This window comes from Salvelinus fontinalis, chromosome 5 (assembly GCF_029448725.1).
Source record: "Salvelinus fontinalis isolate EN_2023a chromosome 5, ASM2944872v1, whole genome shotgun sequence".
NCBI classification, from domain to species: domain Eukaryota; kingdom Metazoa; phylum Chordata; class Actinopteri; order Salmoniformes; family Salmonidae; genus Salvelinus; species Salvelinus fontinalis.
Genome location: NC_074669.1, coordinates 353,457 through 380,146, shown reverse-complemented (window position 1 = coordinate 380,146; position 26,690 = coordinate 353,457). Strand labels below are relative to the sequence as shown.

Genomic DNA, 26,690 nt, shown 5'->3' with positions numbered 1-26,690 from the left:
ATCATTGATTACACTCACAGGTGCTACTGTGGTACTAGGCTGCTACTGTGGTACTAGGCTGCTAGTGAGGTACTAGGCTGCTAGTGAGGTACAGGGATGCTACTGAGGTACTAGGATGCTAGTGAGGTACTGGGCTGCTACTGAGGTACTAGGCTGCTACTGAGGTACTAGGCTGCTAGTGAGGTACTAGGCTGCTACTGAGGTACTAGGCTGCTACTGAGGTACTAGGCTGCTACTGAGGTACTAGGATGCTAGTGAGGTACTAGGATGCTAGTGAGGTACTAGGATGCTACTGAGGTACTAGGATGCTAGTGAGGTACTAGGCTGCTACTGAGGTACTAGGATGCTACTGAGGTACTAGGCTGCTACTGAGTTACTAGGATGCTACTGAGGTACTAGGCTACTACTGAGGTACTAGGATGCTACTGAGGTACTAGGCTGCTACTGAGGTACTAGGATGCTACTGAGGTACTAGGCTGCTACTGAGGTACTAGGATGCTACTGAGGTACTAGGCTGCTACTGAGGTACTAGGCTGCTACTGAGGTACTAGGCTGCTACTGAGGTACTAGGATGCTACTGAGGTACTAGGCTGCTACTGAGGTACTAGGCTGCTACTGAGGTACTAGGATGCTACTGAGGTACTAGGCTGCTACTGAGGTACTAGGCTGCTACTGAGGTACTAGGCTACTACTGAGGTACTAGGATGCTACTGAGGTACTAGGCTGCTACTGAGGTACTAGGATGCTAGTGAGGTACTAGGCTGCTACTGAGGTACTAGGCTGCTAGTGAGGTACTAGGATGCTAGTGAGGTACTAGGATGCTAGTGAGGTACTAGGATGCTACTGAGGTACTAGGCTGCTACTGAGGTACTAGGATGCTACTGAGGTACTAGGCTGCTACTGAGGTACTAGGATGCTAGTGAGGTACTAGGCTGCTACTGAGGTACTAGGATGCTAGTGAGGTACTAGGCTGCTACTGAGGTACTAGGATGCTAGTGAGGTACTAGGGTACTACTTGTCAAGTGGGTTGATGTTTTAGGCTTACATTTTTTTTTCACATTGACACCATCCCACGTACCATACTAAAATACCATCGATACACCCACTAACCATCTGAGTCCATGCACCATCACGCACAAATACTACTGTTCACACTGTAATATCCTAATGCAGCATGCTTCAAATCCTACTGTTGACTGTCCACGTCAGTGCTATTATAATTGATTGAGTCAGTAATATTTGATTTGAAGCATGCTAGGATATGATAGCATGCTAGGATATGATAGCATTCTCGGATATGATAGCATGCTAGGATATGATAGCATGCTAGGATATGATAGCATGCTAGGATATGTGCAGTACAGAATGTAGCACTTGACAAAGCTTTTGTACCCCATCTTATAAGATTTTCAAAGTGGGATAATTAAACTGGCAATATAGTGGTTTGTTTCTAAACCACATATGATTAACTTTAGCCAGATCTCAGCATCGATTGGAGGTTAGCTTCCAAGGGAACACATAACGTTGTATTGAATTGAATTGGATGCCCATATCTCTACTTGTTGCATTCATCGACTCTAATCTTTTGTTTGGCAGTTGGACAAGCAGCATTTCCTAAAATCCTTTATTCGATCAGTGTTTGATTCTGTTGTCTGTATCTCCCAGATATATTTTCTAATGTTCTTCTAGGTGTTCTAATTCTGTTTCCATGGATTCTCCTGTTCTAATTCTATTTCCATGGATTCTCCTGTTCTAATTCTGTTTCCATGGATTCTCCTGTTCTAATTCTGTTTCCATGGAATCTCCTGTTCTAATTCTGTTTCCATGGAATCTCCTGTTCTAATTCTGTTTCCATGGAATCTCCTGTTCTATTTCCATGGAACCTCCTGATCTAATTCTATTTCCATGGAATCTCCTGTTCTAATTCTGTTTCCATGGAATCTCCTGTTCTATTTCCATGGAACGTCCTGATCTAATTCTATTTCCATGGAATCTCCTGTTCTAATTCTTTTTCCATGGAATCTCCTGTTCTAATTCTGTTTCCATGGAATCTCCTGTTCTAATTTTGTTTCCATGGAATCTCCTGTTCTGATTCTGTTTCCATGGATTCTCCAGTTCTAGTTCTATTTCTATGGAATCCCCTGTTCTAATTCTATTTCTATGGGATCTCCTGTTCTGATTTTGTTTCCATGGAATCTCCTGTTCTGATTATATTTCCATGGATTCTCCAGTTCTAGTGCTATTTCTATGGAATCTTCTTTTCTAATTCTATTTATATTTCTATGGAATCTCCTGTTCTAATTATATTTCTATGGAATCTCCTGTTCTAATTATATTTCTATGGAATACCCTGTTCTAATTCTATTTCTGTTTCTATGGAATCTCCTGTGTGTCTATCTGAAGATTCCAAGCTGAATGGGGAGGCGGCCAACGCAGCTCTAGCCAATGAGGACTGTCCTCATATAGACCAGGCCATCTCGCCAGAGGAGATCTTCAGCCCCAGTGAGAGAGAACGGCCTTGTTGTCTCGTCACCACAGCTGCAGAACGACCCAACCACACAGGGGGTAGAGTCAGGAGGGGTACGTACACCTACAGTAACAGCCAAACACAGCCCAACCACACAGGGGGAGGAGGGAGGAGAGTTACATACTGTAACAGCCAAACACAGGCCACTATCAAACGTGTTGCATTCCCTACGACTTGATTATTCACAACCACATACACAACGTGGGGTCTGAGGACCTCGTGGCCCAACACACAAAGACGCAGGTTGACCTTTATTGTCACGAGTCCTGGAGCCAGAACTGAGCGATTTCCACTTAGATAGGCCAGCTGCAAAGTTAAAATTGGCTAAATTGTAAAAAAAAAAAAAATGAAAATAAAAATGTGCTTTTTGGTTAAAAAAAATCAGATTCATTCATCTCCAGCACCATCCCAACATCAACTAATGTGAAAATGGCACATTTCTAAGTTTTGTAGTAAATAATAGTGTTTCCAATGACATCACAACCAATTAGTAGGCAATGCCTACTCATAATTGGTTAAAATAACATGATGCACACAGATGAATGTCATTGGAAATAACATCTTCCTCTATCTTTTTGACTACAAAACATAGAAACGTAAACATTTTGACATATGTCGGAGTGATGCTGGAGATAATGAATATGAAGTTGAATGTTCCCCTTTGAGGGTAGGGTTATGCATTAGGCTTCAAATCTGAGTTCATGACTTTGTGGCTGTACTAGCTAGTGATTCTGCAGAGCTGCTTCCAGAACAACATTCATGACGATAAACCGCTAACCTGACACACAGACAGACGCACATGCATGTGTACACACACACGCACGCACGCACGCACGCACGCACGCACGCACGCACGCACACACACACACACACACACACACACACACACACACACACACACACACACACACACACACACACACACACACACACACACACACACACACACACACACACACACACACACACACACACACACACCAGGGTCTCATTCTCAAGGGATCACAGTAATACAACAATCAACATACAATGTGAAACAAAACAACAATGAAAATACAGAACACGACAAAATGTAAGAAAAGCAGGTACATTCCTCAGCCACGAGGTCCTCAGACCCTTGGTCGTCAACCAACTCTTTAAACTCCCAGAACAGCACCCACAACATTCAATTGTAATGAGTTTTGTAAATTGTTCCAGCAATTCTCTATTCTGGTTAGATGACTCACTCCTAACAATAGATAGCAGTCACTTTACAAAGGTTTTCTCTTAATTTTGACCAACATATTTTTTTTTTCAAAGTCTCTGTAAATGAAACTTAAATACAGTAATGTACACACACTTAAGCATAAAAAAAATATATGTTTTGCGAAAGTCATGGACTTCTAATAATACCGATGGGCAGGACATTACTGGGAATTATTGAATAGCCCATGAGACCATCAGATTGAGGTGGTGCAAAGGGACAAGGACCGTGTCCCAAACGGCACCCTACTCCCTATATATTTGTAACGATTTTCCTCTCTTCAGACGAGGAGTATGAAGGATCGGACCAATACGCAGCGTGCTAAGTGTCCATGATACTTTAATATAACTGAACACGACAAAATACAAAAACAACAAAGTGAATGACAACAAAAAAAGAAACAGTCCTGAATGGTGAAACAAACACAAAAACAGGAAACAACTACCCACAACCCATAGTGGGAAAACAGGAAACAACTACCCACAACCCATAGTGGGAAAACAGGCTACCTAAGTATGGTTCTCAATCAGAGACAACGATCGACAGCTGCCTCTGATTGAGAACCATACCAGGCCAAACACAGAAATACAAAACCTAGACTACAAAACATAGAATGCCCACCCCAACTCACGCCCTGACCAAACTAAAATAAAGACATAAAAAAAGGAACTAAGGTCAGAACGTGACAATAGTGCACTACTTTAGACCGGAGCCCTATTCCCTATGTAGTGCACTACTTTAGACCGGAGCCCTATTCCCTATGTAGTGCACTACTTTTGACCAGAGCCCTATTCCCTATATAGTGCAAATGTCTTAACATTTGACATTCACACCAACAGACCAACATGCTCTCTTAAACACGGACTGAAACTGGATTGTGTAATATCCTGTAGTTCACACTGATTGAAACAGGATTGTGTAATATCCTATAGTTCACACTGACTGAAACAGGATTGTGTAATATCCTATAGTTCACTGACTGAAACAGGATTGTGTAATATCCTATAGTTCACACTGACTGAAACAGGATTGTGTAATATCCTGTAGTTCACACTGACTGAAACAGGATTGTGTAATATCCTATAGTTCACACTGACTGAAACAGGATTGTGTAATATCCTGTAGTTCACACTGACTAAAACAGGATTGTGTAATATCCTATAGTTCACACTGACTGAAACAGGATTGTGTAATATCCTATAGTTCACTGACTGAAACAGGATTGTGTAATATCCTGTAGTTCACACTGACTGAAACAGGATTGTGTAATATCCTATAGTTCACACTGACTGAAACAGGATTGTGTAATATCCTATAGTTCACACTGACTGAAACAGGATTGTGTAATATCCTATAGTTCACACTGACTGAAACAGGATTGTGTAATATCCTGTAGTTCACACTGACTGAAACAGGATTGTGTAATATCCTATAGTTCACACTGACTGAAACAGGATTGTGTAATATCCTGTAGTTCACACTGACTGAAACAGGATTGTGTAATATCCTGTAGTTCACACTGACTGAAACTGGATTGTGTAATATCCTATAGTTCACACTGACCGAAACAGGATTGTGTAATATCCTATAGTTCACTGACTGAAACTGGATTGTATAATATCCTATAGTTCACACTGACTGAAACAGGAACAATCACCATATCTTATCTTCTCAATGAAAAGCCCATCCCTCTATATGTTGATATATATATATATATATCATACATAATGTAGCTACCATATTTTACACACGACAACCAATTTTAGAATTTTTTATATGGAATAAAATGTGCTTGTGAAGAAAGTGTTGTTTTGTATGTTTTGTGTTTGTGTTTACTGGCTGTGTCATGTATGCAGCTGCCTTGTATGTCTGCCCTGACGGGTGTTATTAGTGTGGTGATGGTAGAGCAAACACAAAAGAGGTACAGGGTTTTGACGTCCTTTGGAAAGGTTGCTCAAGAACAACATTTTAAATAATACCAACTGATTTGAATATTGACAAATATATATATATATTTTATTTAACCTGATCTGGTAATGACAACCTGAAATTGTAGCCTATATTTGATATTGCATGCCTATCCAACATTGACCTAGCAAATCTCCTATTGCCATATTGATACATAATTTATGCAAAACCTCAAGTTGCCATTCCGTTTCTCAAATGAGAATATTAATGCTTTGGCTTTTAGTAAATATAGATCTAGTGAAATTAGACCACAAGACAAAACCCCAAAGTCTACAGGGAGAGTCATAACATACTGTAGCAGACTGCCAAAATATATCTACAATAAACTGTGGCAGACTGCCTACATTTTCTCCAATATACTGTAGCTGACTGCCAACATATTCTCTAATATACTGTAGCAGACTGACAACATATTCTCCAATATACTGTAGCAGACTGCCAACATATTCTCTAATATACTGTAGCAGACTGCCAACATATTCTCCAATATACTGTAGCAGACTGCCAACATATTCTCTAATATACTGTAGCAGACTGCCAGCATATTCTCAAATATACTGTAGCAGACTGCCAACATATTCTCTAATATACTGTAGCTGACTGCCAACATATTCTCTAATATACTGTAGCAGACTGCCAGCATATTCTCTAATATATTATAGCTGCCAACATATTCTCTAATATACTGTAGCAGACTGCCAACATATTCTCTAATATACTGTAGCAGACTGCCAACATATTCTCTAATATACTGTAGCAGACTGCCAACATATTCTCCAATATACTGTAGCAGACTGCCAACATATTCTCCAATATACTGTAGCAGACTGCCAACATATTCTCCAGTATATTATAGCTGCCAACATATTCTCCAATATACTGTAGCAGACTGCCAACATATTCTCCAATATACTGTAGCTGACTGCCAACATATTCTCCAATATACTGTAGCAGACTGCCAACATATTCTCCAATATACTGTAGCAGACTGCCAACATTTTCTCCAATATACTTTAACAGACTGCCAACATATTCTCTAATATACTGTAGCTGACTGCCAACATATTCTCTAATATATTATAGCTGCCAACATATTCTCTAATATACTGTAGCAGACTGCCAACATATTCTCTAATATACTGTAGCAGACTGCCAACATATTCTCTAATATACTGTAGCAGACTGCCAACATATTCTCCAATATACTGTAGCAGACTGCCAACATATTCTCCAGTATATTATAGCTGCCAACATATTCTCCAATATACTGTAGCAGACTGCCAACATATTCTCCAATATACTGTAGCAGACTGCCAACATATTCTCCAATATACTGTAGCATACTGTCAACATTTTCTCCAATATACTTTAACAGACTGCCAACATATTCTCTAATATACTGTAGCTGACTACCAACATATTCTCTAATATACTGTAGCTGACTGCCAACATATTCTCCAATATACTGTATCATACTGCCCCAAAAAAATCTAAAATATATTGTAGCAGACTGTCAACATTTTCTCCAATATACTTTAACAGACTGCCAACATATTCTCTAATATACTGTAGCTGACTGCCAACATATTCTCCAATATACTGTAGCAGACTGCCAACATATTTCACAATATACTGTAGCAGACTGACAACATATTCTCTAATATACTGTAGCAGACTGCCAACATATTCTCTAATATACTGTAGCAGACTGCCAACATATTCTCTAATATACTGTAGCTGACTGCCAACATATTTCACAATATACTGTAGCAGACTGCCAACATATTCTCTAATATACTGTAGCAGACTGACAACATATTCTCTAATATACTGTAGCTGACTGCAAACATATTTCACAATATACTGTAGCAGACTGCCAACATATTCTCTAATATACTGTAGCAGACTGCCAACATATTCTCCAATATACTGTAGCAGACTGCCAACATATTCTCCAATATACTGTAGCAGACTGCCAACATATTCTCCAGTATATTATAGCTGCCAACATATTCTCCAATATACTGTAGCAGACTGCCAACATATTCTCCAATATACTGTAGCAGACTGCCAACATATTCTCCAATATACTGTAGCTGACTGCCAACATATTCTCCAATATACTGTAGCAGACTGCCAACATATTCTCCAATATACTGTAGCAGACTGCCAACATTTTCTCCAATATACTTTAACAGACTGCCAACATATTCTCTAATATACTGTAGCTGACTGCCAACATATTCTCTAATATATTATAGCTGCCAACATATTCTCTAATATACTGTAGCAGACTGCCAACATATTCTCTAATATACTGTAGCAGACTGCCAACATATTCTCTAATATACTGTAGCAGACTGCCAACATATTCTCCAATATACTGTAGCAGACTGCCAACATATTCTCCAGTATATTATAGCTGCCAACATATTCTCCAATATACTGTAGCAGACTGCCAACATATTCTCCAATATACTGTAGCAGACTGCCAACATATTCTCCAATATACTGTAGCATACTGTCAACATTTTCTCCAATATACTTTAACAGACTGCCAACATATTCTCTAATATACTGTAGCTGACTACCAACATATTCTCTAATATACTGTAGCTGACTGCCAACATATTCTCCAATATACTGTATCATACTGCCCAAAAAAAATCTAAAATATATTGTAGCAGACTGTCAACATTTTCTCCAATATACTTTAACAGACTGCCAACATATTCTCTAATATACTGTAGCTGACTGCCAACATATTCTCCAATATACTGTAGCAGACTGCCAACATATTTCACAATATACTGTAGCAGACTGACAACATATTCTTTAATATACTGTAGCAGACTGCCAACATATTCTCTAATATACTGTAGCAGACTGCCAACATATTCTCTAATATACTGTAGCAGACTGCCAACATATTCTCTAATATACTGTAGCAGACTGACAACATATTCTCTAATATACTGTAGCTGACTGCAAACATATTTCACAATATACTGTAGCAGACTGCCAACATATTCTCTAATATACTGTAGCAGACTGACAACATATTCTCTAATATACTGTAGCAGACTGCCAACATATTCAACCAATATACTGTAGCAGACTGCCAACATATTCTCCAATATACTGTAGCAGACTGCCAACATATTTCCCAATATACTGTAGCAGACAGCCAACATATTCTCCAATATACTGTAGCAGACTGCCAACATATTTCCCAATATACTGTAGCAGACTGTCAACATATTCTCCAATATACTGTAGCAGACTGCCAACATATTATCCAATATACTGTGGCAGGCTGCCAACATATTCTCCAATATACTGTAGCAGACTGCCAACATATTCTCTAATATACTGTAGCAGACTGCCAACATATTCTCTAATATACTGTAGCAGACTGCCAACATATTCTCTAATATACTGTAGCAGACTGCCAACATATTCTCTAATATACTGTAGCTGACTGCCAACATATTCTCCAATATACTGTATCATACTGCCCAAAAAAAATCTAAAATATATTGTAGCAGACTGTCAACATTTTCTCCAATATACTTTAACAGACTGCCAACATATTCTCTAATATACTGTAGCTGACTGCCAACATATTCTCCAATATACTGTAGCAGACTGCCAACATATTTCACAATATACTGTAGCAGACTGACAACATATTCTCTAATATACTGTAGCAGACTGCCAACATATTCTCTAATATACTGTAGCAGACTGCCAACATATTCTCTAATATACTGTAGCTGACTGCCAACATATTTCACAATATACTGTAGCAGACTGCCAACATATTCTCTAATATACTGTAGCAGACTGACAACATATTCTCTAATATACTGTAGCTGACTGCAAACATATTTCACAATATACTGTAGCAGACTGCCAACATATTCTCTAATATACTGTAGCAGACTGACAACATATTCTCTAATATACTGTAGCAGACTGCCAACATATTCAACCAATATACTGTAGCAGACTGCCAACATATTCTCCAATATACTGTAGCAGACTGCCAACATATTTCCCAATATACTGTAGCAGACAGCCAACATATTCTCCAATATACTGTAGCAGACTGCCAACATATTTCCCAATATACTGTAGCAGACTGTCAACATATTCTCCAATATACTGTAGCAGACTGCCAACATATTATCCAATATACTGTAGCAGGCTGCCAACATATTCTCCAATATACTGTAGCAGACTGCCAACATATTCTCTAATATACTGTAGCAGACTGCCAACATATTCTCTAATATACTGTAGCAGACTGCCAACATATTCTCTAATATACTGTAGCAGACTGCCAACATATTCTCTAATATACTGTAGCAGACTGCCAACATATTCTCTAATATACTGTAGCAGACTGCCAACATATTCTCTAATATACTGTAGCAGACTGCCAACATATTCTCTAATATACTGTAGCAGACTGCCAACATATTCTCTAATATACTGTAGCAGACTGCCAACATATTCTCTAAAATACTGTAGCAGACTGCCAGCATATTCAACCAATATACTGTAGCAGACTGCCAACATATTCTCCAATATACTGTAGCAGACTGCCAACATATTCTCTAATATACTGTAGCAGACTGCCAACATATTCTCTAATATACTGTAGCAGACTGCCAACATATTCTCTAATATACTGTAGCAGACTGCCAACATATTCTCTAATATACTGTGGCAGACTGCCAACATATTCTCTAATATACTGTAGCAGACTGCCAACATATTCTCTAATATACTGTAGCAGACTGCCAACATATTCAACCAATATACTGTAGCAGACTGCCAACATATTTCACAATATACTGTAGCAGACTGCCAAAATATTTCAAAATATACTGTAGCAGACTGCCAACATATTCTCCAATATACTGTAGCTGACTGCCAACATATTCTCCAATATACTGTAGCTGACTGCCAACATATTCTCTAATATACTGTAGCTGACTGCCAACATATTCTCCAATATACTGTAGCAGACTGACAACATATTCAACCAATATACTGTAGCAGACGGCCAACATATTCTCCAATATACTGTAGCAGACTGCCAACATATTCTCTAATATACTGTAGCAGACTGCCAACATATTCTCTAATATACTGTAGCAGACTGCCAACATATTCTCTAATATACTGTAGCAGACTGCCAACATATTCTCTAATATACTGTGGCAGACTGCCAACATATTCTCTAATATACTGTAGCAGACTGCCAACATATTCAACCAATATACTGTAGCAGACTGCCAACATATTCAACCAATATACTGTAGCAGACTGCCAACATATTTCACAATATACTGTAGCAGACTGCCAACACATTTCAAAATATACTGTAGCAGACTGCCAACATATTCTCCAATATACTGTAGCAGACTGCCAACATATTCTCCAATATACTGTAGCTGACTGCCAACATATTCTCTAATATACTGTAGCAGACTGCCAACATATTCTCTAATATACTGTAGCAGACTGCCAACATATTCAACCAATATACTGTAGCAGACTGCCAACATATTTCACAATATACTGTAGCAGACTGCCAACATATTTCAAAATATACTGTAGCTGACTGCCAACATATTCTCTAATATACTGTAGCTGACTGCCAACATATTCTCCAATATACTGTAGCAGACTGACAACATATTCTCTAATATACTGTAGCAGACTGACACAATATTCTCTTATATACTGTAGCAGACTGACAACATATTCTCCAATATACTGTAGCAGACTGCCAACATATTTCCCAATATACTGTAGCAGACTGCCAACATATTTCCCAATATACTGTAGCAGACTGCCAACATATTTCCCAATATACTGTAGCAGACTGCCAACATATTCTCCAATATACTGTAGCTGACTGCCAACATATTCAACCAATATACTGTACCAGACTGCCAACATATTCTCCAATATACTTTAACAGACTGCCAACATATTCTCCAATATACTTTAACAGACTGCCAACATATTCTCTAATATACTGTAGCAGACTGCCAACATATTCTCCAATATACTGTAGCAGACTGCCAACATATTCTCTAATATACTGTAGCAGACTGCCAACATATTCTCCAACATACTGTAGCAGACTGCCAACATATTCTCTAATATACTGTAGCAGACTGCCAACATATTCTCTAATATACTGTAGCAGACAGCCAACATATTCTCTAATATACTGTAGCAGACTGCCAACATATTCTGTAATATACTATAGCTGCCAACATATTTTCCAATATGCTATAGCTGCCAACATATTCTCCAATATACTATAGATGTCAACATATTCTCCAATATACTATAGATGTCAACATATTCTCCAATATACTGTATCAGACTGCCAACATATTCTCCAATATACTGTAGCATACTGACAACATATTCTCCAATATACTGTATCAGACTGTCAACATATTCTCCAGTATATTGTAGCTTCCAACATATTTTCTAATATACTGTAGGAGGCTGCCAACATATTCTCCAATATATTATAGCTTCCAGTCACGCCCTGACCTTAGAGAGCCTTTTTATGTCTCTTTTTGGTTTGGTCAGGGTGTGATTTGGGGTGGGCATTCTATGTTCTATTTTCTATGTTTTTGTGTTTCTATGTTTTGGCCGGGTATGTTTCTCAATCAGGGACAGCTGTCTATCGTTGTCTCTGATTGGGAATCATACTTAGGTAGCCCTTTTTCCCTTCTTTCGTTGTGGGAAGTTAACTTTGTTTGTGGCACATAGCCCTTCAGCTTCACGGTTGTTTTGTATTGTTTATTGTTTTTGTCGGCGTCATTTCTAATAAAAGGAATATGTTCGCTCACCACGCTGCACTTTGGTCCACTTCCTTTGACGGCCGTGACACAATTACCCAAAACGTTTCGTACTGTATCTGCCAACATATTCTCCAATATACTGTATCTGCCAACATATTCTCCAATATACTGTATCTGCCAACATATTCTCCAATATACTGTATCTGCCAACATATATTCTCCAATATACTGTAACTGCCAACATATTCTCCAATATACTGTATCTGCCAACATATTCTCCAATATACTGTATCTGCCAACATATTCTCCAATATACTGTATCTGCCAACATATATTCTCAAATATACTGTAACTGCCAACATTTATTCTCCAATATACTGTATCTGCCAAAATATTCTCCAATATATTGTAGCTGCCAAGATATTCTCCAATGTATTGTAGCTGCCAACATATTCTCCAATATACTGTATCTGCCAACATATTCTCCAATATACTATAGCTGCCAACATATTCTCCAATATACTGTATCTGCCAAAATATTCTCCAATATATTGTAGCTGCCAAGATATTCTCCAATATATTGTAGCTGCCAACATATTCTCCAATATACTACAGCTGCCAACATATTCTCCAATATACTGTATCTGCCAAAATATTCTCCAATATATTGTAGCTGCCAAGATATTCTCCAATATATTGTAGCTGCCAACATATTCTCCAATATATTGTAGCTGCCAAGATATTCTCCAATATATTGTAGCTGCCAAAATATTCTCCAATATATTGTAGCTGCCAACATATTCTCCAATATATTGTAGCTGCCAACATATTATTCCCCACTCAGGTGGTGTAGGTGTCTGTCAACATGTCCTGCTCTTCTAAACCATTCCAGTACCCCCATGTGCATGCATGCAATGCATGGACGATATTGCTGTCGTTGACCTCACTGACTAACTGAAATCTGTTGACTTTTGTGTTTGGAGAAAATCTAAAACAAGAAATTAACTGGTTGTAAGAAATACAAAGAAATTAAGACACATTCTCAGAAACGTTTTGGCTTGTACTGTAGTGAAAACACTGCAATGTACAGTAGTGAAAACATTCAGTCCACTGTACTCAACTTTCAGTGTACTTCACTCAAAACACTGCAATATATTGTACTCAAAACACTGCATTGTACTGTACTCAACTTTCAGTGTACTGTACTCAAAACACTGCATTGTACTGTACTGAAAACACTGCATTGTACTGAAAACACTGCAATGTACTGTACTCAAAACTTTCAGTGCCATGTACTCAACTTTCAGTGTACTGTACTCAACTTTCAGTGTACTGTACTCAACTTTCAGTGTACTGTACTCAACTTTCAGTGCATTGTACTCAAAACACTCTGCACTGTACTGTACTCAAAACACTCTCTGTTTTCCAACTGAAGGTTATGACAAGCCTTGGAGCGCCCTAAACAGCATGTCTGGCATGAGCGTGAGTGGCCTGGGCGGCCATGACGCCTCTGGGGTGTCGTCCTCCTGCGTTTCCGCCCTACCCTGCAGTCCATCCTGTCTCATCCAGCACTCTCACTCCCCCATCCCATCCATTCTCTGAACTCTAGCATGGTTCACCAGGACACTTTGGCCCTGTCCGGAATCACCCCCTAACGGTAGCCCCGGCCTACCCGCTAGACACTTGTGGAGATCTGAGAGGATTGGATAGGTGTAGGCAATATGGTGATAGCGCCACCTAGCCTATCATAGGGCAAGGTGGAGTTGTCACCATATATTATTGCTTAGTTACACCTCTCCAATCCTCTCAGATTTCTAGGGGTTGTTTCTGGACACATCATATCACTATATGACCTGTCCTCTCTCTACTGCTCTCTCCTCTCTCTACTGCTCTCTCTACTGCTCTCTCCTCTCTCTACTGCTCTCTCCTCTCTCTACTGCTCTCTCCTCTCTCTACTGCTCTCCCCTCTCGCCTCTCTCTACTGCTCTCTCCTCTCTCTACTGCTCTCTCCTCTCTCTACTGCTCTCCCCTCTCTCCTCTCTCTACTGCTCTCTCCTCTCTCTACTGCTCTCTCCTCTCTGCTGTTCTATCCTCTCTCTACTGCTCTCTCTACTGCTCTCCCCTCTCTCTACTGCTCTCCCCTCTCTCTACTGCTCTCTCTACTGCTCTCCCCTCTCTCTACTGCTCTCTCTACTGCTCTCTCCTCTCTCTACTGCTCTCCTCTCTCTCTACTGCTCTCTCCTCTCTCTACTGCTCTCTCCTCTCTCTACTGCTCTCTCCTCTCTCTACTGCTCTCCCCTCTCTCTACTGCTCTCTCCTCTCTCTACTGCTCTCCCCTCTCTCTACTGCTCTCCCCTCTCTCTACTGCTCTCTCCTCTCTCTACTGCTCTCTCCTCTCTCTACTACTCTCCCCTCTCTCTACTGCTCTCCCCTCTCTCTACTGCTCTCCCCTCTCTCTACTGCTCTCCCCTCTCTCTACTGCTCTCTCCTCTCTCTACTGCTCTCCCCTCTCTCTACTGCTCTCTCCTCTCTCTACTGCTCTCCCCTCTCTCTACTGCTCTCCCCTCTCTCTACTGCTCTCCCCTCTCTCTACTGCTCTCTCCTCTCTCTACTGGTCTCCCCTCTCTCTACTGCTCTCCCCTCTCTCTACTGCTCTCCCCTCTCTCTACTGCTCTCCCCTCTTTCTACTGCTCTCCCCTCTCTTTAGTTTTACTCTTGCCCTTACTCCCGCGTTCCTTTTTGCTTTCCTTTTTCTTTTCTTTTTTTCCCGTCTCCAATTTGTCTCCAAATTAAAATAATGGTACAAATGCTCCCAAGACAAGGTCTTAGCTTGAGAGTCTCATCATGTTCAGTACATTGTCACACAGGCCTCTTTGCATGGATTGCCTAGTTCAGATGCAGCTCCAGTAAAGCATTGATGATATACTAGTCTGATATGTGATTCTACAGGATATTATCCCCGATTGTCTATTTGTTCTGCCTTTCTATCATTGCCTGTTGCTCTGTTGTTTTTGATTTCTCATACTTTTTACTTTCCGTTCTATATTAATAACTTTCTCATCTGCTTTTTTAAAATAAAACTTGTGAAACAAAGACAATTTCATAAGATGTATTTAACCCCTGCTTTAACATGTTTATGATGCTGAAGCTGTGGTTTTACTTATTGGGAGCAAACAGCTGCCTGCTGTTTTCTGGTGTCCCAAATGGCACCCTATTCCCTACATAGTACACTACTGGCACCCTATTCCCTACATAGTACACTACTGGCACCCTATTCCCTACATAGTACACTACTGGCACCCTATTCCCTACATAGTACACTACTGGCACCCTATTCCCTACATAGTACACTACTGGCACCCTATTCCCTATATAGTACACTACTGGCACCCTATTCCCTATGTAGTACACTACTGGCACCCTATTCCCTACACAGTGCACTACTTTAGACCAGAGACCCTATGGGCCCTGGTCAAATGTTGTGCACTTTAATAGGGAATAGGGTGCCATTTGGGACGCATACAAGTTGTTGAGTATCTCCCATTTAAGTATTTCCTTGTTGCAAAGTGAAGGCGTTCTGAATACAGGATGTGTATGATGAGACAAACACTTTATAACTCTGAGTGGCAGTACAGATGTCAAATCTGGAATGAGTAGGGATCTAAAATAATGATGATGATTCTAGAATGAGGAAGACATCTAGAATGATGATGATTCTAGAATGAGGAAGAGATCTAGAATGATGATGATTCCAGAATGAGGAAGAGATCTGGAATGATGATGATTCTAGAATGAGGAAGAGATCTAGAATGATGATGATTCCAGAATGAGGAAGAGATCTGTAATGATGATGATTCTAGAATGAGGAAGAGATCTAGAATGATGATGATTCCAGAATGAGGAAATGGTGACAATTTTTCTAATACTAGTGATGATGATACGTTTGTCAACAGAAACTAAACTTTCGTTTCATTTGCATGTGTTGCATGAGATTATGTTCAACGAGAAGCTAACTGTATCACATGTAAGAAAAACATGTTGCTTTCTTTCTAAAGCTTCTTCTCCCTTTTATTATGCACATTCTGAAGCAGCTTATTCTATAGCAAGAGACTCATAGCAGAACAATTCATGTAGCTGCCATGTTTTGCCTTTCCCAAATTCATGTATTGTTTACTTACTATGTGGTTTTTTAGGAAATCATTTTTATATAGGAACCTACTTTCAAAAGAGTAACACTTGACTTAATATACCAAACTTCATTTAATATACCAAACGTTAAATGAAAAGATTTACTAGTGAGATAATACGAACTGTTTGCAGTTTAACAATACATAATGATACATAGTCTGCAGACATGATGATATAACGTTTACACCTGTATCTGTAGGAATTTATGTTTTTTTTTTCCAGCCCCAATACTTATGCAGTAAAACATAAAGGAAAAGCACTTTAACAAGTCTTGAGTTGACTTATTTATCAGACACATTAAATCCTAATAAAATATATATCCTACTTTATTTGGGCAAGGTTTTCCATTTCCTTTTTGTCTGATCATATCTCTGCTGTGGTGGTGCTTGATGTTAACTGTTAAAACCCTTGTGAAGATTAAATGTCAAAAGAGATACAGGTGAACTATATGTTCGTACGTAATGCAATTATATAAGGTTCCAGTACAGTACAGTACAGTATGGGATTTTGGGGGATGTTGGGGGAAAGGAACATGCATGTATTTTACATTATGCAAAAGAAAAGTATTCAAATACAAGATGTAAATAAATAAAAAAAATATCATTGCATGAAATAAATTTTGTATACAACAGTGTTTTAGACTCTGTTTTTTTATTTAAAAGACAAAACATGCCTTCATGTTTGTAACTTTTTCCGTTAGCATATAGCTAGTCCGTTGTATAGCCTACGGTACTTGTGTGCGGGGTCAAAGAGTGCTTCCATGAGTTGGGACTATGGGAGCATGACACAATGTCCCAAACAAAGCATGGCAACTACTGAGTGAACCTCTGTACAGCAACAGCATGATCTGGGCATGAGTATTAACATTCTGAAGAATCCAACCGTTGGAAACAAACACTACATCTCTGTCTGATGCCTTCTGCCTTGATTCTAAGCATGGAAAAATACATGGTTAAACTGACACCTTTACCATGATGAAAAGCAGAGCGCATTTTATTTACCGTCATTCCACCACCCGCTGCCATACACTGTTCTAGTAGAGATATCCTAGTCTACCTGTCCCTCTACACTGTTCTAGTAGAGATATCCTAGTCTACCTGTCCTCTACACTGTTCTAGTAGAGATATCCTAGTCTACCTGTCCTCTACACTGTTCTAGTAGAGATATCCTAGTCTACCTGTCCCTCTACACTGTTCAAGTAGAGATATCCTAGTCTACCTGTCCCTCTACACTGTTCTAGTAGAGATATCCTAGTCTACCTGTCCTCTACACTGTTCTAGTAGAGATATCCTAGTCTACCTGTCCCCTACACTGTTCTAGTAGAGATATCCTAGTCTACCTGTCCCTCTACACTGTTCTAGTAGAGATATCCTAGTCTACCTGTCCCTCTACACTGTTCTAGTAGAGATATCCTAGTCTACCTGTCCTCTACACTGTTCTAGTAGAGATATCCTAGTCTACCTGTCCCTCTACACTATTCTAGTAGAGATATCCTAGTCTACCTGTCCCTCTACACTGTTCTAGTAGAGATATCCTAGTCTACCTGTCCTCTACACTGTTCTAGTAGAGATATCCTAGTCTACCTGTCCTCTACACTGTTCTAGTAGAGATATCCTAGTCTACCTGTCCTCTACACTGTTCTAGTAGAGATATCCTAGTCTACCTGTCCCTCTACACTGTTTTAGTAGAGATATCCTAGTCTACCTGTCCCTCTACACTGTTCTAGTAGAGTTATCCTAGTCTACCTGTCCCTCTACACTGTTTTAGTAGAGATATCCTAGTCTACCTGTCCCTCTACACTGTTCTAGTAGAGTTATCCTAGTCTACCTGTCAACCATCTCCATCACAAAGACATCATTTGTTGTAATAATTGTCTGTGTTGTTTTGTTTTTGATATGTTTGTAGAGACCACCCAGCGACAGCCTCGGAGCAGACCAGCAGCATCAGACTCAGTTTGTGTAATGAACCATGGTGTTCCCACCACGATATGTCTGTCCCATAATAAGAGCCCCTCACCGCAACACCAGCCCCCCATCTGATAATACAGTAGCCTTGTTTGGTGTGTGTATAAAATTAGCAGTTTTTAACAAATGGGTGTTACACTGGCAACCTGTACATCACAAACCAAATGGCACCTCATTCCCTATGTAGGGCACTACTTTTGAACAGGGTTATTCCCACCTACTGTATGCAGGCCCTCGGTCAAAAGCAGTGCACTACATAGGGAATAGGGTGCCACTTGGTTTTAAGACACGTCCTAACTCAGCATCGATATAGCACAGAGGGACTGTTGTTTTCAAGCCTTATGTAGCTCAGTATCTGTGACTGGTAACTGTGCTGTAATGTGCTGTAATGATATGTGCCTATTTTTTGGTGTGTTTGTGCCTGTATATATGCTTTTGTGTGCAGAAGTTGTGCTTGTACTGTCAAATGTTTTTGGCAGTGATTATCAAATATTTGTGTGCTGCTTCTGTTTAAAAAAAAAACGTGTTTACTTCGATTACTTCTATCCATAGAACTAGAATGAGATTCTAGAATGATATTCTATTTCTATCCATAGAACTAGAATGAGATTCTATTTATATCCATAGAGCTAGAATGAGATTCTAGAATGAGAATCTACTTCTATCCATAGAACTAGAATGAGATTTTATTTCTATCCATAGAACTAGAATGAGATTCTAGAATGAGATTCTATTTCTATCCATAGAGCCAGAATGAGATTCTAGAATGAGATTCTACTTCTATCCATAGAACTAGAATGAGATTCTAGAATGAGATTCTATTTCACCCCCTTCCCCCAAAAATGATCATCAAGTCTTCGTATGAGGATAATGAGGATAATATTATTAACAATAATGATAATAATAATATTAATAATAATGATAATAATATTAAAAATAACAATAACAATAATAATAAGAAGAAGAAGAAGAAGAATAATGCTAATAATAATATAAATAGTAACAATAATGATAATTATAATAATATGAATAATAACAGTAATGATAATACTAATACTATTAATAATAACAATAACAATAATAATAATGAGGATAATATTAATAACAACAATAATGATAATAATAATATTATTAACAACAACAATGATAATAATAATATTATTAACAACAATAATAATAATGAGGATAATAATAACAACAATAATAATAATGAGGATAATATTAACAACAATAATAGCCTTTTGCACTGGTTGCGCCTGTGAACTTTAACATTCCTTTCATTATAATTGAATATATCAACGTTATGAATGAAATACTGTATAACCACATAGGAGACCAAACACAATATATTAAATACTGCATATCCACATAGGAGACCAAACACAATATATGAAATACTGTATAACCACATAGGAGACCAAACACAATATATGAAATACTGCATATCCACATAGGAGACCAAACACAATATATGAAATACTGTATAACCACATAGGAGACCAAACACAATATATGAAATACTGTATAACCACATAGGAGACCAAACACAATATATGAAATACTGTATATCCACGTAAGAGATCAAACACAATATATGAAATACTGTATATCCACGTAAGAGATCAAACACAATAAATTAAATACTTCATGTCCAGATAAGAGACCAAACACAATAAATTAAATACTTCATGTCCAGATAAGAGACCAAACACAATAAATGAAATACTGTATATCCACATAAGAGACCAAACACACTAACGTTCAATATCATCATTAATAAAAACACACAGCGAATTCCTCTTCTGTTGATCACCAAGCCAAGGCATTACAACGACCAGATCTGCTGGTTAAGCAAATTCCCCTTCAGGGCTAACTTCCTGATAGAAAATGCCACACAGATTTATGCACATCAAGTATCAACATAAGATTGCAGTTGAATAACATTGAGTACATCTTATTCAATGTCATGGCTGTAGGATGAAAATACCAAATTAGCTTACAGTAACCCTACCTTTTCAACAGACAATCATGTGCAACACACATCTTTAAAAAAACATAAAAAAATACAAAAAACTTTTAGCATTTGAGGGCACTTAATAGGTGAACCAACCTAACCTTAAATCATAGCCAGAATATTGTCACTCATCGTAGTGGAAAAGTGCCTCTGTTTTACTGAATCATCCGTGGGGGGGGGATTTGTCTTGGCCAACATCGATGACCAGTCAGTGTGGTTATTCAGCTGTCAGTCACGTCATTGGTCAGTCATAATAGATGAACACCTGAAAGCAACCTGTTCCGCTGTTAGTGTCACATTCTAAAAAAAACAGGCAGACAAGGCAGTATAACACCCCCAACATGCATAGATATGCAAAGGTGAATAACATACAAAAAGTTATAAAAAAAAAAAAAGACTAGTCATTTGGTTGTAAAAGCATAAAATGGGTAATACTTCGCCTACAGTCTGCAGGGAAAATGCTTTATTACTTCTTTATGAGCATATATGAACTTTCATAATGTCTAATTATAAGGTTTATAATGTCTTATGTTTCTATATGTGTAATATGTACAACCCACTCTAAATGACTTATTTGGTCACAATGAGATGATAAGACATTGCTGTTATAACCACGTCATAATGCATTATACCTGCAGGCTTTAAGGATAAGTGTTATCAACCAATTTACATCTTTTGTAATATTAAATACAGTAGTTATTGTTATCCAGTGGTTATTAAGGGACCAACATTTTTATGAAAACAACTGCAAACACACTGCCTACTGATTGACAGCTTACTGAGATGTCGATGTACTTCCTGACAGAACACAGCTGGACCAATGGCTGCCAATGGAACTCACTGAGCACAATGGGTGGAAACTATGGTGTCCATCATGGACCAAACAACAGGGTCGTGTTCATTAGGCAGCAAACGGAAGTAAACAGAGTGAAACGTGGATGGACTTCACATTGTCCAATGATAAAAAACACATTTTTGTTTCCGTTGTAAAATGTTTTGAGACGTTTTCCGTTGCACGCTCTAATGAATACGACCCAGCAGTAATCCTTTATAACAGAATCATTAACACAACAAACAGGCAACTAATGGTGTTTTGTGACACGGGAACAGTGTGTGTTAGGTTTGAACAACATACATGTGCGTATAGTTATTTAATTAAAAACAAACAAGGTGTTCGTTGACCTTCAGTGATCGTTTCAACAGGTTTGTTGTTTACGGATTTCTGTGTATTTTTTTCTGACCAGTTCAGACCAGTTCTGACCAGTTCAGAGTCAGACTTGTACAATAAATAGTGAGAAAAAAATGAAATAAAAAAAGACATCATTATTTTTCAGTGTGTTGATTTATTTTTTTGAAGAAGGTTCTTTGTCTATCTTCTTTTTATGTCAATTTGGTCGATGATGTTGATAATTTCATATGTCGGTGACATCAATGTTTTTAGGCTCCCGATGAGTCTCAAATCGTAATTTCTTTGCACAGATAAACTTACACAATGAAATTGTAGCATATTCTGCTAACTGTATGATCTCTACAGCTTTATTCTAAAATAGATTAAATAAATGTTTTCCTGATCAATCTACACACAATACCCCATAATGACATCACAATACCCCATAATGACATCACAATACCCCATAATGACATCACAATACCCCATAATGACAAAGTGAAAACAGGTTTTTTATAAAATGTTGCTAGTTTATTACAAATAAAAAACAGAAATCCAACTGATTTACATAAGTATTCAAACCCTTTGCTATGAGACTCTAAATTGAGCTCAGGTGCATCCTGTTTCCATTGATCATCCTTGAGATGTTTCTACAACTTGATTGGAGTCCACCTGTGGTAAATTAAATTGATTGGACATGATTTAGAAAGGCACACATCTGTCTATATAAGGTCCCACAGTTGACAGTGCATGTCAGAGCAAAAAACAAGCCATGAGGTCGAAGGATTTGTCCGTTGAGCTCCGATACAGGATTGTGTCAAGGCTCAGATCTGGGGAAGGGTACCAAAACATTTCTGCAGCATTGAAGGTCCCCAAGAACACAGTGGCCTCCATCATTCTTAAATGGAAGATGTTTGGAACCACAAAGACTCTTCCTAGAGCTGGCCGCAAGGCCAAACTGAGCAATCGTGGGAGAAGGACCTTGGCCAGGGAGGTGACCAAGAACCCGACGGTCACTCTGACAGAGATCCAGGGTTCCTCTGTGGAAATGGGAGGCACAATTAAAAGTTAAAACTTGGCGTATAATGTGATGAGTTACTCAGTGGCACAGGGCATGCATTCCATCACTGGTTAAATCGTTTTGTGTGTTTTGTATTTTCTTCAAGACCTCGGAAAGAGTTAAAGGACAGCACATAGGGGCAACTTCAGTCTCCTTCCATCTTCCATGGGCACAGTAAACAACGCTGGAGCACTGGGTGTAAATACATCATTGTATTTTCTGATTGGTGTATCCTACCAATCAGAAAGACAGACATGGGAGGGAACCAGGGGGGGAGGGGGGGCTGGGACATACATATTGGAACATGGACAGTATGTATCCTACCAATCAGAAAGACAGACATGGGAGGGAACCAGGGGGGGGAGGAGTAGGGGGGGGGGCTTGGGACATACATATTGGAACATGGACAGTATGTATCCTACCAATCAGAAAGACAGACATGGGAGGGAACCAGGGGGAGGGAGGGGTGCTGGGACATACATATTGGAACATGGACAGTATGTATCCTACCAATCAGAAAGACAGACATGGGAGGGAACCAGGGGGAGGGAGGGGTGCTGGGACATACATATTGGAACATGGACAGTATGTATCCTACCAATCAGAAAGACAGACATGGGAGGGAACCGGGGGGGGGGGGGGGGGGGGGCGGTGCTGGGACATACATATTGGAACATGGACAGTATGTATCCTACCAATCAGAAAGACAGACATGGGAGGGAACCAGGGGGGGGGGGGAGGGGGGGGGGCTGGGACATACATATTGGAACATGGACAGTATGTATCCTACCAATCAGAAAGACAGACATGGGAGGGAACCAGGGGGGGAGGGGGGGGCTGGGACATACATATTGGAACATGGACAGTATGTATCCTACCAATCAGAAAGACAGACATGGGAGGGAACCAGGGGGGGAGGGAGGGGGGGCTGGGACATACATATTGGAACATGGACAGTATGTATCCTACCAATCAGAAAGACAGACATGGGAGGGGGCAACGTATGTGTGTGTGTGTGTGTGTGTGTGTGTGGAGGGGGGGGGGGGGGGGTCATAGGCATCATGTATGGACTTGTTCATCTGACATTACGGGGGTCAGGGGAGGGACATATGTGTCTTGTGCATCCATCTCCCCGAACCCCCCAAATCATATACATCAATGGTACGGGCTGCTCTGGCCTGGCGTGGGAAACAATGATGGCCTCTGTCCCCGACCATAGATAACTCACCACAACAATATATATTAGGACGTTTTACCATGTCAATACAGACCTGGGGCCGTATGTATCAATTGTCTCAGAGTAGGACTGCTGATCTGGGAACAGATCACCCCCCCCCCCCCCCCCCCCCCCCCCCCCCCCCCCCCCCCAGTCCATGTAATCTTATTCATTCTGACCTAAAAGGCTAAACTGATCCTAAATCAGCAGTCCTACTCCATGCTAAATTCGAAACGTGCATAATAAACTATTTTATTACTGCTTTGTTAATGTTGCTCAGCTTCAACCCACATACTAGACATCATTTCCCATTTCCTCCTCCCATATTTTCACAGAGGCTACATCCCTCAGAGACTGAATTATAATGATTCATGTCTTATCAATGCATATTACTCTCAGAGACTGAATTATCATGATTCATGCCTTATCAATGCATATTACTCTCAGAGACTGAATTATAATGATTCATGCCTTATCAATGCATATTACTCTCAGAGACTGAATTATAATGATTCATGCCTTATCAATGCATATTACTCTCAGAGACTGAATTATCATGATTCATGTCTTATCAATGCATATTACTCTCACGCCACAGACCCAGCTGGCTTTCCTCTGCCATAGAGCTAAAACAATAGAAAGGACATTGGGTTTGAATCTGTGGCAGAAGCGGTCTGCCATATTACCCAGGTAGAGTCCTGATAAGCTAGCTCAAACGTGCTAGTTTCAAACTAGTGTAGCTTGTTCTATCTCCATGTCCTCTGTAGACTTCTCTTCCACCATTCGTCATTGCACACAATGCCATGAGTGGCCAGCTCCGCAGCTAAACAGAAGAGGCCCGGAGGGCAGGAAGGGCTGTGGTTGACTGACTTCTGTCCTCAGAACCATCCCGACACATTCATGTTCATATCCACCCCCAGGAGAGTAGGCGAATGCCTGGAAGAGGAGAGAGGAGACGGAGACACTGGTCAGTCAGACAACAGACAGGAGATTACTTGCCTGGTNCCATATTTTCACAGAGGCTACATCCCTCAGAGACTGAATTATAATGATTCATGTCTTATCAATGCATATTACTCTCAGAGACTGAATTATCATGATTCATGCCTTATCAATGCATATTACTCTCAGAGACTGAATTATAATGATTCATGCCTTATCAATGCATATTACTCTCAGAGACTGAATTATAATGATTCATGCCTTATCAATGCATATTACTCTCAGAGACTGAATTATCATGATTCATGTCTTATCAATGCATATTACTCTCACGCCACAGACCCAGCTGGCTTTCCTCTGCCATAGAGCTAAAACAATAGAAAGGACATTGGGTTTGAATCTGTGGCAGAAGCGGTCTGCCATATTACCCAGGTAGAGTCCTGATAAGCTAGCTCAAACGTGCTAGTTTCAAACTAGTGTAGCTTGTTCTATCTCCATGTCCTCTGTAGACTTCTCTTCACCTTTCGTCATTGCACACAATGCCATTGAGTGGCCAGCTCCGCAGCTAAACAGAAGAGGCCCGGAGGGCAGGAAGGGCTGTGGTTGACTGACTTCTGTCCTCAGAACCATCCCGACACATTCCATGTTCATTCCACCCCCAGGAGAGTAGGCGAATGCCTGAAGAGGAGAGAGGAGAGGAGACACTGGTCAGTCAGACAACAGACAGGAGATTACTTGCCTGGTCCCAGACCATAGGAGTTGGCGAGACAGCACAAACTGATCTGGTGTGACCAGGCTAAGAGAAGACAGCTCAAACTGATCTGATGTGACCAGGCTAAGAGAAGACAGCACAAACTGATCTGATGTGACCAGGCTAAGAGAAGACAGCACAAACTGATCTGGTGTGACCAGGCTAAGAGAAGACAGCACAAACTGATCTGATGTGACCAGGCTAAGAGAAGACAGCTCAAACTGATCTGGTGTGACCAGGCTAAGAGAAGACAATACAAACTGATCTGGTGTGACCAGGCTAAGAGAAGACAGCTCAAACTGATCTGGTGTGACCAGGCTAAGAGATCAACAACTAAAAAAGCAAAACACATTTCCCAAATATTTTGGCAGCTAACAGAGACTGGTCAGACACTAGTTGGTAGTTGGTTATACAACACTAGTTGGTTATACAACACTAGTTGGTTATACAACACTAGTTGGTAGTTGGTTATACAACACTAGTTGGTTATACAACACTAGTTGGTTATACAACACTAGTTGGTAGTTGGTTATACAACACTAGTTGGTAGTTGGTTATACAACACTAGTTGGTTATACAACACTAGTTGGTAGTTGGTTATACAACACTAGTTTCTCAGATAGTTAATGTCAACAGCTGTCCAGCATGCACACAAGTTTATGTTCTGGCTGCCAGGACAACCAAACAGATCTGGCTGCCAGGACAACCAAACAGATCTGGCTGCCAGGACAACCAAACAGATCTGGCTGCCAGGACAACCAAACAGATCTGGTGCCACCAGGCAATGGGACTTACACATTTGGTAAA

General features: G+C 39.8%; 2 protein-coding genes across 8 annotated transcripts in view; one reads left to right on the top strand and one right to left on the bottom strand.

The window, feature by feature from the left end:
• The window catches only part of kcnc1b (potassium voltage-gated channel, Shaw-related subfamily, member 1b), a 68,058-nt gene extending 45,984 nt beyond the window's left edge, over positions 1–22,074 (top strand). For 2 of the 4 annotated variants that reach the window (XM_055922007.1, XM_055922006.1), the window contains 2 exons: positions 2,404–2,580; positions 18,674–22,074. In XM_055922007.1, coding sequence (XP_055777982.1) covers positions 2,404–2,580; positions 18,674–18,807 — 311 coding nt within the window. In that variant the 3' untranslated portion in view covers positions 18,808–22,074. Of the gene's footprint in view, positions 1–2,403; positions 2,581–14,015; positions 17,403–18,673 lie in introns of those variants that run through there. The other 2 variants (XM_055922004.1, XM_055922003.1) reach the window with 1 other exon arrangement.
• The window catches only part of LOC129854878 (uncharacterized), a 10,576-nt gene continuing 5,953 nt past the window's right edge, over positions 22,068–26,690 (bottom strand). For 2 of the 4 annotated variants that reach the window (XR_008759387.1, XM_055922008.1), the window contains 2 exons: positions 25,654–25,810; positions 22,068–22,954 (listed from right to left, as the gene is read on the bottom strand). Coding sequence is in view for 1 of the 4 variants with exons in the window: in XM_055922008.1 (XP_055777983.1) it covers positions 22,668–22,954; positions 25,654–25,810 (444 nt within the window). In the remaining 3 variants the exon portion in view is untranslated. Of the gene's footprint in view, positions 22,955–25,214; positions 25,811–26,690 lie in introns of those variants that run through there. The other 2 variants (XR_008759388.1, XR_008759386.1) reach the window with 1 other exon arrangement.